Raw genomic sequence first — 11,001 nt, 5'->3', positions numbered from 1 at the left:
AACGAGCTGCATCCTGTCCTCCGCTGTCATTCTTCCGATTCCCTCCCCATTTGGGTTCACAGCCAGCCTGTCCGCAATAATGTGTCGTCAGCAGGAGGTGGTCTGTTAACCCCTTCAGTGACCTAGTCAGTACCTCGGGTAATTTATGCCATTTTCTCATATTTCCATATTGTAGAAAGAGACAAAGCGATGAAGTTGTCAGTGAGAGGCATCTATCGGTTCCTGTAGTCCGCCGGGAGGGAAGGGATTAGTGTTGAGGATGTATTTTATATGCGGATGTTATCTCATTGTACCAAGGAGAAAGAAAGCCATACAAAAACAACAATAATACTACACAATGACATGAGGCACCTAGCCAGGAGGCTTTTGAGAGTTGTAGAGGAAGCGGGTAAATTCCAAATTTCAAACGGTTCTGTGCTAAACCAATCAGCAAGGAAGGGGAGTGGCCAACATGTAATTGCCCCATTAGGAAGGCCTTAAACTTGCGTCATTTATTATTGTTTTCTAATTCTGCTCTTTCTCCATAACACAAAGGCTCTTCTCAGAGCCGCTCACATCTTCCAAGAAAAGGCTGTAATCCAACTCCTTGTGGGGGGTTGCCGCTGATTCTGTCTGATTGCCAGTCTGATAATTGGAATGTCCCAGGTGAAGGAAGAGCTTCCTGGCCCGCGCGTACTTCAGGCTCTAGTCCCTTTTCCCTCCTACCGATAGAGAGGAGGAAGCAGGCTGCGGCGCACTGATTGTATGTCCTCCTTGCACTAAAGCATACGGCCTGCCCGCTAATCCGTGTAGTGCTACCATATTGGAGGCGTCCTGCACGGCCGTCCTCTCATATAGAAGTGCTGCAATTGCACCAAGATCTCCCAAGGACCCGCGGAGCCATTATTTTATATAGAGTTGTGGTCATAGCACCCAGCTCTCCCAGAATACTGCACTGACATCGTGTTGCAGGACTCTGGGAGAGCTGAATGATATAGCCGCAGCACTAAACCTAGGCAAGAGGGTGGCCCTGCAGATCTCTGAGAGATACAGTCTGCGCCTCTATGTGAGGGGATGACCGCTGTCACTCTGGTCCCCGCCAGGCTATCTTGGCTCCCATTCCCACTGCTGCTGCTACTCTGGTCCCTGCACCGCTCTCGTTCCCTTTGCGGCCGCTGGAGTAAAAGGAGTCAAGAGGCGCCTGGACACCTCTACATGCGGAGCTGGGGAGTGTGAGGCTCTTCTCGTCATGCTCCTCCTCCCCTTTCCTGGCGCTTCAAGCCTCTCATTGTCAGGCATCCCGGGTTGCCTCCGCTACCCCCTTGTACCCACTACAATGCACTACAGCCCCCAGCATGTCATCCTTGGACAACTATGTCGTCTGCCTCCGACCCTTTGTGCACCCCACTGCTTCGGTCACACACACTCCATGTAACCCGTGTAATCACTGACGGGGCATCTGATAGAGCGGCGATCAGGGCTGCCGGTATCTGATCAGCAGGGGATACACTGTGCTCAGATTACCGCGAGCAGCAACAGTCGCCGATTATCTGATGGCTTTATTGTCCGGTGCGGCGCCACTAAATCTAGGTAGAGCGCCGCACAGTGCCCACCAGTATGGAGGCGTCCGCGGGTGCTCTAGAGTGACGGCTCTTATGCCCGCGGGTCACCCGGATGGTTTAAAGAGATCTGCCTATTCCCAGGACACAAGCTCCAGGTCCGCTCACTATCAGCTCCCCGGCCCGGCTGTCACGTATTCACCATTTCTGAGAGAACAGTTGGGGTTATCAGCGAGCTGCCGGGACGGGTACATATCGGGAGAAGCATGCGGCCGGCGCTGTACACTCCACCGATCACACTCGGTTAATATCGCGAACTCCAGCGCTGGGTTTCTAAATATTCCCTAAAGTGTGCTGGAACTGCACCTTGTCAGGATTTCTCCCCGTCGGCGATCCTCCTAGTTGCTCTTTACCATCCGCAGCTTTCTTCTAATTCATCCCAGCTGCATTACTGCTAATATAAACCACGGGTTCTGAGCAGTCCGTCAGGGCCTCGTCCATAACAATGCTGCGGCCGCTTTGTCCTCACACCGGGAGCAATGCATCAACACCCTGCAGCCGCGCCGACATAACGGCGGTCTATCCCCACCTACTGCCAGCAGAAGACATGATTGCTATTGCTGGAAGGCAATAGGACAGAGCCCCCCCGAGCGCTTGTGGACACGGGGAAGAAAACGGAGCCCCAAACCGCAGCAGGCGGTGGAGTCTGAGATGATCATCTGTGTTCCGCTGCTGCCTCCCCCAATAATGCCATTTATACTGCACGATGCAGAAGAGACACCAGAGAGAACTAGCACACAATCTGGTTATCATTCACTTTACAGCAACGGATTACAATAACCTACACACCGACTAGGAGGTGGCAGCTCTGCTGTAGACGGGGTGGGTGGCTCTTAGAAGAGCCTTTGGGGTGATCGTGCACGGCGGACCACTAGACAGATTACTTGGCGCTGGTGTACTTGGTGACGGCCTTGGTGCCCTCGGACACGGCGTGCTTGGCCAGCTCTCCGGGCAGCAGCAGGCGCACGGCGGTCTGCATCTCCCGGGAGGTGATGGTGGAGCGCTTGTTGTAGTGAGCCAGGCGGGAGGCTTCCCCTGCGATGCGCTCGAAGATGTCGTTGACGAAGGAGTTCATGATGCCCATGGCCTTGGAGGAGATGCCGGTGTCGGGGTGGACCTGCTTCAGCACCTTGTACACGTAGATGGCATAGCTCTCTTTCCTGGTCTTCTTACGCTTCTTGCCGTCCTTCTTCTGAGTCTTAGTCACGGCTTTCTTGGAGCCCTTCTTGGGCGCTGGAGCAGACTTGGCGGGATCAGGCATGATAACGTAGAGATACTTTCCTCACTAGAGAAAACAGTGTTCCTGCACCTCCCAGCGCTGCGGTATTTATAGCGGGGCCATGCAAATGAGTACCGGCGTCTGCTTGCTGTTCTACTGGAGCGACATGTGGCCTTTGTGAGCGTCATTAGCCACGCCCAGTGCAGCTCATTGGTTCTTCCTCAAGTCTGGCCTCTATTGGGGGGCTTGAAATCTACCCAATTGGAGGAGAGGAGGGCGGAGCAGCAGGTTATAAAAATCAACAGAACTGCGCCTCCTCGTTATCACAACTTTCAAGTTGTTTTATCCTAATTCTGCTTTCCTGTGCTAGAAGATGTCTGGACGCGGCAAACAAGGAGGCAAAGTCCGTGCTAAGGCCAAGACTCGCTCATCCCGGGCAGGACTGCAGTTCCCTGTCGGCCGTGTACACAGACTTCTCCGCAAGGGCAACTACGCTGAGAGGGTGGGCGCCGGCGCTCCGGTCTATCTGGCAGCAGTGCTAGAGTATCTGACCGCTGAGATCCTGGAATTGGCTGGCAATGCCGCCCGGGACAACAAGAAGACCCGCATCATCCCCCGTCACCTCCAGCTGGCTGTGCGCAACGACGAGGAGCTGAACAGGCTGCTCGGTGGGGTGACCATCGCCCAGGGAGGCGTCCTGCCCAACATCCAGGCCGTGCTGCTGCCCAAGAAGACCGAGAGCAGCAAGACGAGCAAGAGCAAGTGATCGCGCCGATCCCTCCATAGAACCAAAGGCTCTTCTAAGAGCCACCCACATGCTCCTTATAACAGAGCTTCGCCGCTTCTATGCTGTGATACTCGGTGGCCGGTACGCCGGCTGCACCGGGAAACTGTATAAATGTACAGGACTTTCCACAAGGAGGCAGAGGTTGGGGCGGATGCCAATGTGGCCATCCCTGTCACCGGCAGAAGCGGACAATCGTGACCTCATGTCCAGAGGACGGGCGGCTGTAGGGGTTAACAGAGTCCTCTGTTTGGTCACGTATATACAAGAATCGGAACGCTTCCGTTGTGTTTCGGATAGAACACCCAGCTTTCTCAGGGTCCTGCGTGGGCCGTATGCTTACAAAGCGTTGCAGCCGCATCATCCAGCCCTCTCAGAGCTCTGCACGGTCGCCCCCTTAGAAGTGCGCTCATCATGTCACCCAGTTCACCACGGCCATGCCCCTTTTATGGAGGTGTAGCTATATCACCCAGCTTTCCCAGAGCCCTGCACGGCACAGGCTGGTTTTGGATTATAGTAAACCTACAGGGATTAGACGTCCTCTTGCGTTACGGGTGGAGCAGGTAGAGGATCCCACCGCCCGTCGTAGGGCTGGGATTAGGGGGTGTATCTGAGGGTTCTTTACCTCCAGCCCCGAGCGCCTCTATATCAGACGGCCTGGTCACTGATTACACGTGTTACATGGATGAATGGAGGACAGGAAGAGCGGGAGACGCGATCAACTGAGCGGGAAGTTCAAAATCTCCGGGGATCAGCCAATGAGCGGGAAGAATCTGACTATAGCCCCGCCCATAGGCGGCACTAAAACCACCCGACCTCCAACGGCAGGTCTGTTAACCCTTCATCGCACTCATTAATTCAGGCCCAGCTCCTCGCGTATTATAAACATAACCTGCCTGCCCTAAACAGGTTAAGGGGTTTAAAAGCGTGCCGTGACCGCAGCCTGAAGAGCACCCTGACGGGGAGGCTGCTACACCCCCGCTGTATCCTGTCAGAGCGCATAGACTATCACCGCTGCTGACGACCCCACAAGGAGTTGGATTACAGCCTTTCCTTGGAAGAGGTGGGCGGCTCTGAGAAGAGCCTTTGTGTTATGGAGAAAAAGCAGAATTATTAACCTCCGAAGCCGTAGAGAGTGCGGCCCTGGCGCTTGAGCGCGTACACCACGTCCATAGCGGTGACGGTCTTGCGCTTGGCGTGCTCGGTGTAGGTGACGGCGTCGCGGATCACGTTCTCCAGGAAGACTTTCAGGACGCCGCGAGTCTCTTCGTAGATAAGACCGGAGATACGCTTGACGCCTCCCCTGCGAGCTAGACGGCGGATGGCAGGCTTGGTGATGCCCTGGATGTTATCACGGAGCACCTTCCTGTGCCGCTTGGCGCCGCCCTTCCCAAGACCTTTCCCTCCTTTACCGCGACCAGACATCTTCCACGTTGTCAGTAGAAAGCAATAAGTGCTCAGCGCAGAGCCCTACTCTATATAGACAGGGAGCGGACCAGAGAGGAAACTACTGATCAGGGCCGTCATTGCGGGGCGTTTCTTTTAGTTGTCTAGCGTAAAGGCCCATCCCCTCTCCCTGCTGATTGGCTGAATACAAGAGCCCTTGCCATCTTGTGCAGCCGATTGGCCTGTCAGCTCCTGAAGCAGTGGGAGAGAAGACGGAGGAGGGGTGACGGAGACAAGGGCCATGCAGCAGAGAGCCGCTGGAGCGTGAATCCCTCCTGTAAAGCGAGGAGTGCAGCTGCTGCCACAAACACGTGGGGGCGAGGAGAGAGCGCGCAGGGAGGCTTCGGTGAAGGGGAGTACTAGAGCTCTGCTGCATCAGCGCTCCCCTGCCGGAGCAGAGAGACACTCAGGAGCCACAACAGACAGCTGTGGGCGGCAGGAACATCAGGGCACAAGGAGGCCCCGTAACCTGTGACAGTCCCCAGCACAGGGCATACAGTGGCACTTCTACTGCCACCCCAAGAAGCGCCAGGATTACTCCTCCTCTGCTGTGGCCACCATGCTGTGCAACACTCTGCAGATTCTCAAGACCCGGAGTCCCCCTTTACAGTCATCAATGAAGTGCAAACCAAACGACTTCCCTGTGTGACTGCTGCCAGACACTGCTGTATACTCCTTATGTCTTAGGCGCCTTTACAGGTCTACTTAAGGAGCTTTAAGCAATTTGCAAAATCCCCTACAAAGGCAAGAAACGCAGAAGTGGTTCTGCTATGGGACCCACTAGACAGAACTCTCCCAGTGATAAACTAAAGATGTTTGCGAGGGGGGAACCCCCCGACACGGAGCCTACTACATCATCTGCATCAGGAGACGTGGCCTCTGCACCAACCGCCTGTTTGAGTTCGCTTGCTGGGTTGGTTCAGACTTTGCAATGACTGTCCGATCGGCTCTTATCAGCGATGCAGACAGCTACTGTGAATCTAAGAGACCGCGTCACTAGTACAGAGGACAGGATCTCTGTGCTGGATGATACCGTATCCCCGACGGCAGCTACTGTGCGAGAGCTTACGGCAAAAGCAGAAATCTGGAAACAAAAGGCGGGCGGCTTGGGAAATGGTTCACGGCGGTATAAACTGTGTTGTGGGCCTGCCAGAACGCACTGAGGGGCAGAGACCGCAGGGGATCATGGAACGGTGACTACCTGAATGCTTCCCTGTCACACAGGTCTTTGTGGTGGAGCGCGCACACTGAGTACCCATGAAACCACCTATACCAGGCGGGCGCTCCTCCTAGACCCCTGTTGGCAAAGCTGCTCAACTCCTGGGATAGAGAGGTGATCCTACAAGCTGCCAGAACAGGAGGCCCTCTTAGATGCAACAATGCTGCAAAATCCATCTTCCCGGACTTCTCGGCAGATCTACAAAAGCAGAGAGCGCCCATCTTTGGGATCAAAAGGCAACTCTGAGATCTCCAGCTGCCATACTCCATGGCATATGGATGAGGACCGCACAAGTTTCTTCGTCTGAGGCTGAGGAATGGCTGTCTAACAGGCATCAACCAGAGTGACTGAAATGTACACTTATCTAAGGAAAAGACTTGGGTATACTAATAGATCATAGACTGAACATGAGTCAACAATGTGATGGAGCAGCCAAAAAGGCAAACAGAATTCTGGGATGTATTAAGAGAAGCACAGAGTCTAGCTCACGTGAGGTCATTACCCCCCTCTACTCTTCCTTAGTCAGACCTCATCTGGAATACTGGGTCCAGTTCTGGGCACCCCACTTTAAAAAAAGACCGACAAACTGGAGCAAGTTCAGGCAAGAGTTATCAAGATGGTGAGCAGTCTGCAAAGCATGTCCTATGAGGAACGGTTAAGGGATCTGGGAATGTTTACCTTGTAGAGAAGAAGGCTGAGAGGAGACTTAATAGCTGCCTACATATATGTGAAGGGCTGTCACAGTGCAGAGGGATCAGCCCTATTCTCATCTGCACAAGGAAAGACTAGAAGCAATGGGATGAACCTGAAAGGGAGGAGACACAGATTAGATATTAGACAGTGAGGGGGATCAATGATTGGAACAGGTTTTCACGGGAGGTGGGGAATTTTATTTCAATGGAAGTCTTCAGAGGCCGGACAACCATCTATCTGGGATGTTTTAGTGATCCTGCACTGAGCAGGGGGTTGGACCCGATGACCCTGGGGGTCCTTTTAACTCTACCATTCTATGAATCTATGACTACCTTCTTCTTTCAGGCAGAGAGCCTATTATCTGCTGAGTGGGCCCACTTCCAAATTACCCTGCTTCGCCTCAGAGGCTCAATGATTAGAATATTTAATGTGCATTCAACTTCAGGTTAGCAGGCCCAGGATATATATGTGCATGTAAATGATAGGAGCCTGGAGGCATAGAGATAAAAGCTTTCCTCTATGTATTCAGTATGTGCCCATTATAACAAGAAAAATACAAACGTCTCCGGACGTACCGCCTAGGATCGAGCGGTATGGATGAGAGACTGCTTTCTTCATGCAGAAAAGAGGACACAGCAAGACATATAAGACGGGAGCTAACATAACCTGCTACATAGGTGAGATCATTACCATTGCCAGGATATATATGGTTGCCCATGGATCGCCGTGTTCCTGACTGCTGCGGGTGTGACGCCCCAATGGTTCACAAGCACTACGCTCAGCACCGGCTCAGGGTGATGTTCACAACTACTCTGGTAGATAGATATGCACCGAAGAGCAGTGTGCACCACAACTGAAATGCATAACCCTGATGAAAAGCCTGTGCAACACCAGGGTACCACACTCAGCACGGCGACAGGGTACGCATGCGCTGTAGGAACGAGCCGCACACCATGCTATGCTGAATGGTAGCACCGCTCCAGGGAGGATGAAGCCTGGCCCTAACCTAGTAAGTGGGGTGAAGGGGCCCTGCCTTAAAGAAGAGTAGTAGCCTCGATAGAGACGGCCCCACGGTCTTCCTCCTGGACCCTGTCTGTCCCTGAAAGGACCCCTGGAGAGATGAACCGAACAGCAAAGCAACACAGAAATGAAAAACAGAAATGCAACTGAAAAGGAACCCACAGCGACTTATCTGCAAGTAGCACAGAAGAGCTCCAAACTCCAGGGACTCCACTATGGAACATAATAAGCAGCACTGAGCAAAGGGAGGCGTGAGAATATATAGCCACTATGCACATGGGAACTGGCAGAGTGAATGGGAAACCACACAACATCACCCTACTCCCAGGCATGACTAATCCAGCATGCATCAAAGACAGGCAGCACCAGCAGTCTCTCCACATGGTGCATTAACCCCTGTCCTCCATAACACGGCAACAGGTCTTGACCTGCGTCCAGACCACCATGCCCCAACAGCATCAGGGTACAATAGTACCCTTCACTTCTAACCGTTGAAGAGGATGGACTCCAACTACACCTCAATCACTCTCATTTATAGAAGGCAGACATCTTGTGACGGTACAGATATTGGTACTTTTGTAGACATATCCCAGCCACTTTCAGACATTAGCCCCTTACATGCTGCAGCTGTGCAATGCATACAACAGAGTACTAGACCCTTACACGGGCACTGCCCCCCCCCCCCCCCCCCAGCAAGCAGACATGTTTCAATGTTTCAATAAAAGCCCATGTAACTAGCTGAAAGACAACGATGAGCCTTATCCATGCTGCATGCTGCATTCTTAGCGGGATACCGCTGATACTATTGTTTTAGCTGGTATCCTGCTTGGGGAACACAGCCGGAATATGAAGAAGATAAGCGCTCCAGCTGTGTTCTGCATACCCCACTAGGAGTGCTTAGCGGGATATCAGCTGAGCGCTCAGAGAAGACAACAGCTGTATGGAGAAGATAGCGGTCCCGCTTGTATTCTGCATACAGCGTGAGTCTTCATTTACACGCTTATGCAAAGCGGACGCTCAAAACTGCCCCATGAACTGCCGTGTGCGTGGATTTTGAGTGATAATCGTTGTGTCTAAATGGGCCTTTAGAATTATCTTCATTAAACACCGGGAGATACTTAAAAGTGATATTTACCTAATAGATACCATAACCCCCAGGCCCAATATAGTATTCTGTAAGGACGCATCAAAAGCATAGGGGCAATTTATCTACCCTACCGGCAGGATCCTATAAGTGCCAGCATGGAAGATGCACACGCTGCAACAATATAGCACACCGCATGCAGCAAGCAGAGATAAGACCGGGCACATTTACGACAATACAATAATGTTTAATCTGTAACCCGTCCGAAGTGGAGACTGACTTCAGATGGCCACCAAGCTCCAGTATTCATCATTCTATACGGCCCGTGTCACACCAGATTGATGACATCACAATGCACAGTCAACTGCCAGACAGGCGGGCTCATTAGCATGCAATGTGTTTGTATGTCTGTCTGTCTATCTATCTTTAGATATACTATGTAATCAATATAAATGATAGAATCCACAATGATATAATTAAGGTAATAACTAGAGATGAGCGAGCACACTCGTCCGAGCATTAGGGGACTGGAGACGAACACCACGCGGTACTCCAGTCAATTCCATGTCCTTCCCTGCATGTTTAGCGCCATTTTCTAGCCAATAGACATGCGGGGAAGGCATTACCACTTCCTGCTGTGACACGCCAGCCCTATCCCACCCCCCAGCAGTGAGTGGCTGGCGAGATCAGGTGACCGCCGAGTACCTAAAGCGGTCCCGCCCGCGGCTCGCCTCAGACACACGCTGGGAGAGTATAGGGACAGTGCTGCTGCTGATATAGGGTTAGCATAGGTTCCTGTCTACAAGAACCCCAACTGTCCTTCTTAGGGCCACATCTGACCGTGTGCATTACTGTTGTGGCTGGCAGGGAGCAGTAGTACCCCCCCCCCCCCCATCTCGGGCTGTGCAGGCCATTACAGCTATAGCGTTCTAAGTCTGCAGTGTATTATACAGAGTATAGGGAAAGAGCTGCTGATATAGGGAAAGTGTTAGAGTAGGATCCTGTCTACAAAAACCCCAAAGCTCCTCCATTGGGCTGCATCTGACCGTGTACATTATACTTGTGGCCTGCTGGGAGTTGTAGTGCATCCATTTTTGTATTACGCATCTAGGCCTGTTCGCAGCCTGTCAGTAGTAGCGTTCTCAGCCTGCAGTGCCGTACAACCGGCTCTCACCATGTAACTGCACTCAAATATTTCCTAGCCTACCACAAACGACTTCAGTTATACCGTTCTGTGTCTGCAGTGTATTAGACAGCGGTCTCACCGCTAAACAGTACTGTAATATTACCGGGGCCACTGCAAAGTATTTCAGCTCAGCCGCTGTGCAGAGCCTCTCACAATACCCTTTCCTTTGTGGGGTTGAGATCGCCGCAGTTACCAGCACTCTCCACTGGCGTTAGACTCTTCTCCCCCTCCACACAGCCTCTATTATCTACAAGTCTCTGCGAGCAGTAAATTACCCCTCGGTATCAGCGCAAGACAGCGGGTAAATGTTTTCAAGTCACAGCATAGAGCCTCCGCTATCTACAAGTCTATGTGTGCGGTGAATTAAGGCCCAGTTGTCAGTGCTGTACAGTGGGGTAATTTATTTGGCCCTGCTCTATTCTTAATCTGCCATGATGAGGAGTAGGGGTAAGGGTCGAGGACGCGGAGGTCCAAGTGAGGGTGTGGGCACAGGACGAGTTCCTGGTCCGGGTGAATTGCAGCCGGCTGCTGCGGGATTAGGAGAGAGGAAAGTTTCTGGGGTCCCCAGCTTCATATCACAATTTTTGGGTCCACTTAATAGACCTTTATTACAAACAGAGCAGTGTGAGCAGGTCCTGTCGTGGATGGCAGAAAATGCATCCAGCAATCTATCGACCACCCAGTCTTCTACGCAGTCCATTACAGCAACTCTGAATCCTCTGGCTGCTGCTCCTCCTTCCTCCCAGCCTCCT

At 52.5% G+C, this 11,001-nt stretch overlaps 3 protein-coding genes across 3 annotated transcripts; 1 reads left to right on the top strand and 2 right to left on the bottom strand.

The window, feature by feature from the left end:
• Positions 1 to 2,452: 2,452 nt before the first annotated feature.
• LOC136598628 (histone H2B 1.1-like) lies at positions 2,453 to 2,859 on the bottom strand. Its single transcript, XM_066588735.1, has one exon. It carries the CDS (start codon positions 2,857 to 2,859, stop codon positions 2,479 to 2,481), a length of 381 nt encoding a protein of 126 aa, XP_066444832.1. The 3' UTR covers positions 2,453 to 2,478.
• A 331-nt stretch (positions 2,860 to 3,190) lies between these two features.
• On the top strand, positions 3,191 to 3,583 carry LOC136598630 (histone H2A type 1-like). The gene has a single exon (XM_066588737.1). The coding sequence runs from the start codon at positions 3,191 to 3,193 to the stop codon at positions 3,581 to 3,583; it is 393 nt and encodes a 130-aa protein (XP_066444834.1).
• A 1,131-nt stretch (positions 3,584 to 4,714) lies between these two features.
• LOC136598637 (histone H4) lies at positions 4,715 to 5,026 on the bottom strand. Its single transcript, XM_066588743.1, has one exon. It carries the CDS (start codon positions 5,024 to 5,026, stop codon positions 4,715 to 4,717), a length of 312 nt encoding a protein of 103 aa, XP_066444840.1.
• Between the last annotated feature and the right edge of the window lie 5,975 nt (positions 5,027 to 11,001).

Source organism: Eleutherodactylus coqui, unplaced genomic scaffold (genome assembly GCF_035609145.1).
Source record: "Eleutherodactylus coqui strain aEleCoq1 unplaced genomic scaffold, aEleCoq1.hap1 HAP1_SCAFFOLD_99, whole genome shotgun sequence".
In the NCBI taxonomy this organism is placed as follows: Eukaryota; Metazoa; Chordata; class Amphibia; order Anura; family Eleutherodactylidae; genus Eleutherodactylus; species Eleutherodactylus coqui.
Note: the sequence above shows the minus strand (reverse complement) of the source record. Positions and strands in the feature narration are given on the sequence as shown.

Coding starts and splice junctions, on each gene's coding strand:
- LOC136598630 (XM_066588737.1), top strand. CDS start 3,191: ATGTCTGGACGCGGCAAACAAGGAGGCAAAGTCCGTGCTAAGGCCAAG.
- LOC136598637 (XM_066588743.1), bottom strand. CDS start 5,026: ATGTCTGGTCGCGGTAAAGGAGGGAAAGGTCTTGGGAAGGGCGGCGCC.
- LOC136598628 (XM_066588735.1), bottom strand. CDS start 2,859: ATGCCTGATCCCGCCAAGTCTGCTCCAGCGCCCAAGAAGGGCTCCAAG.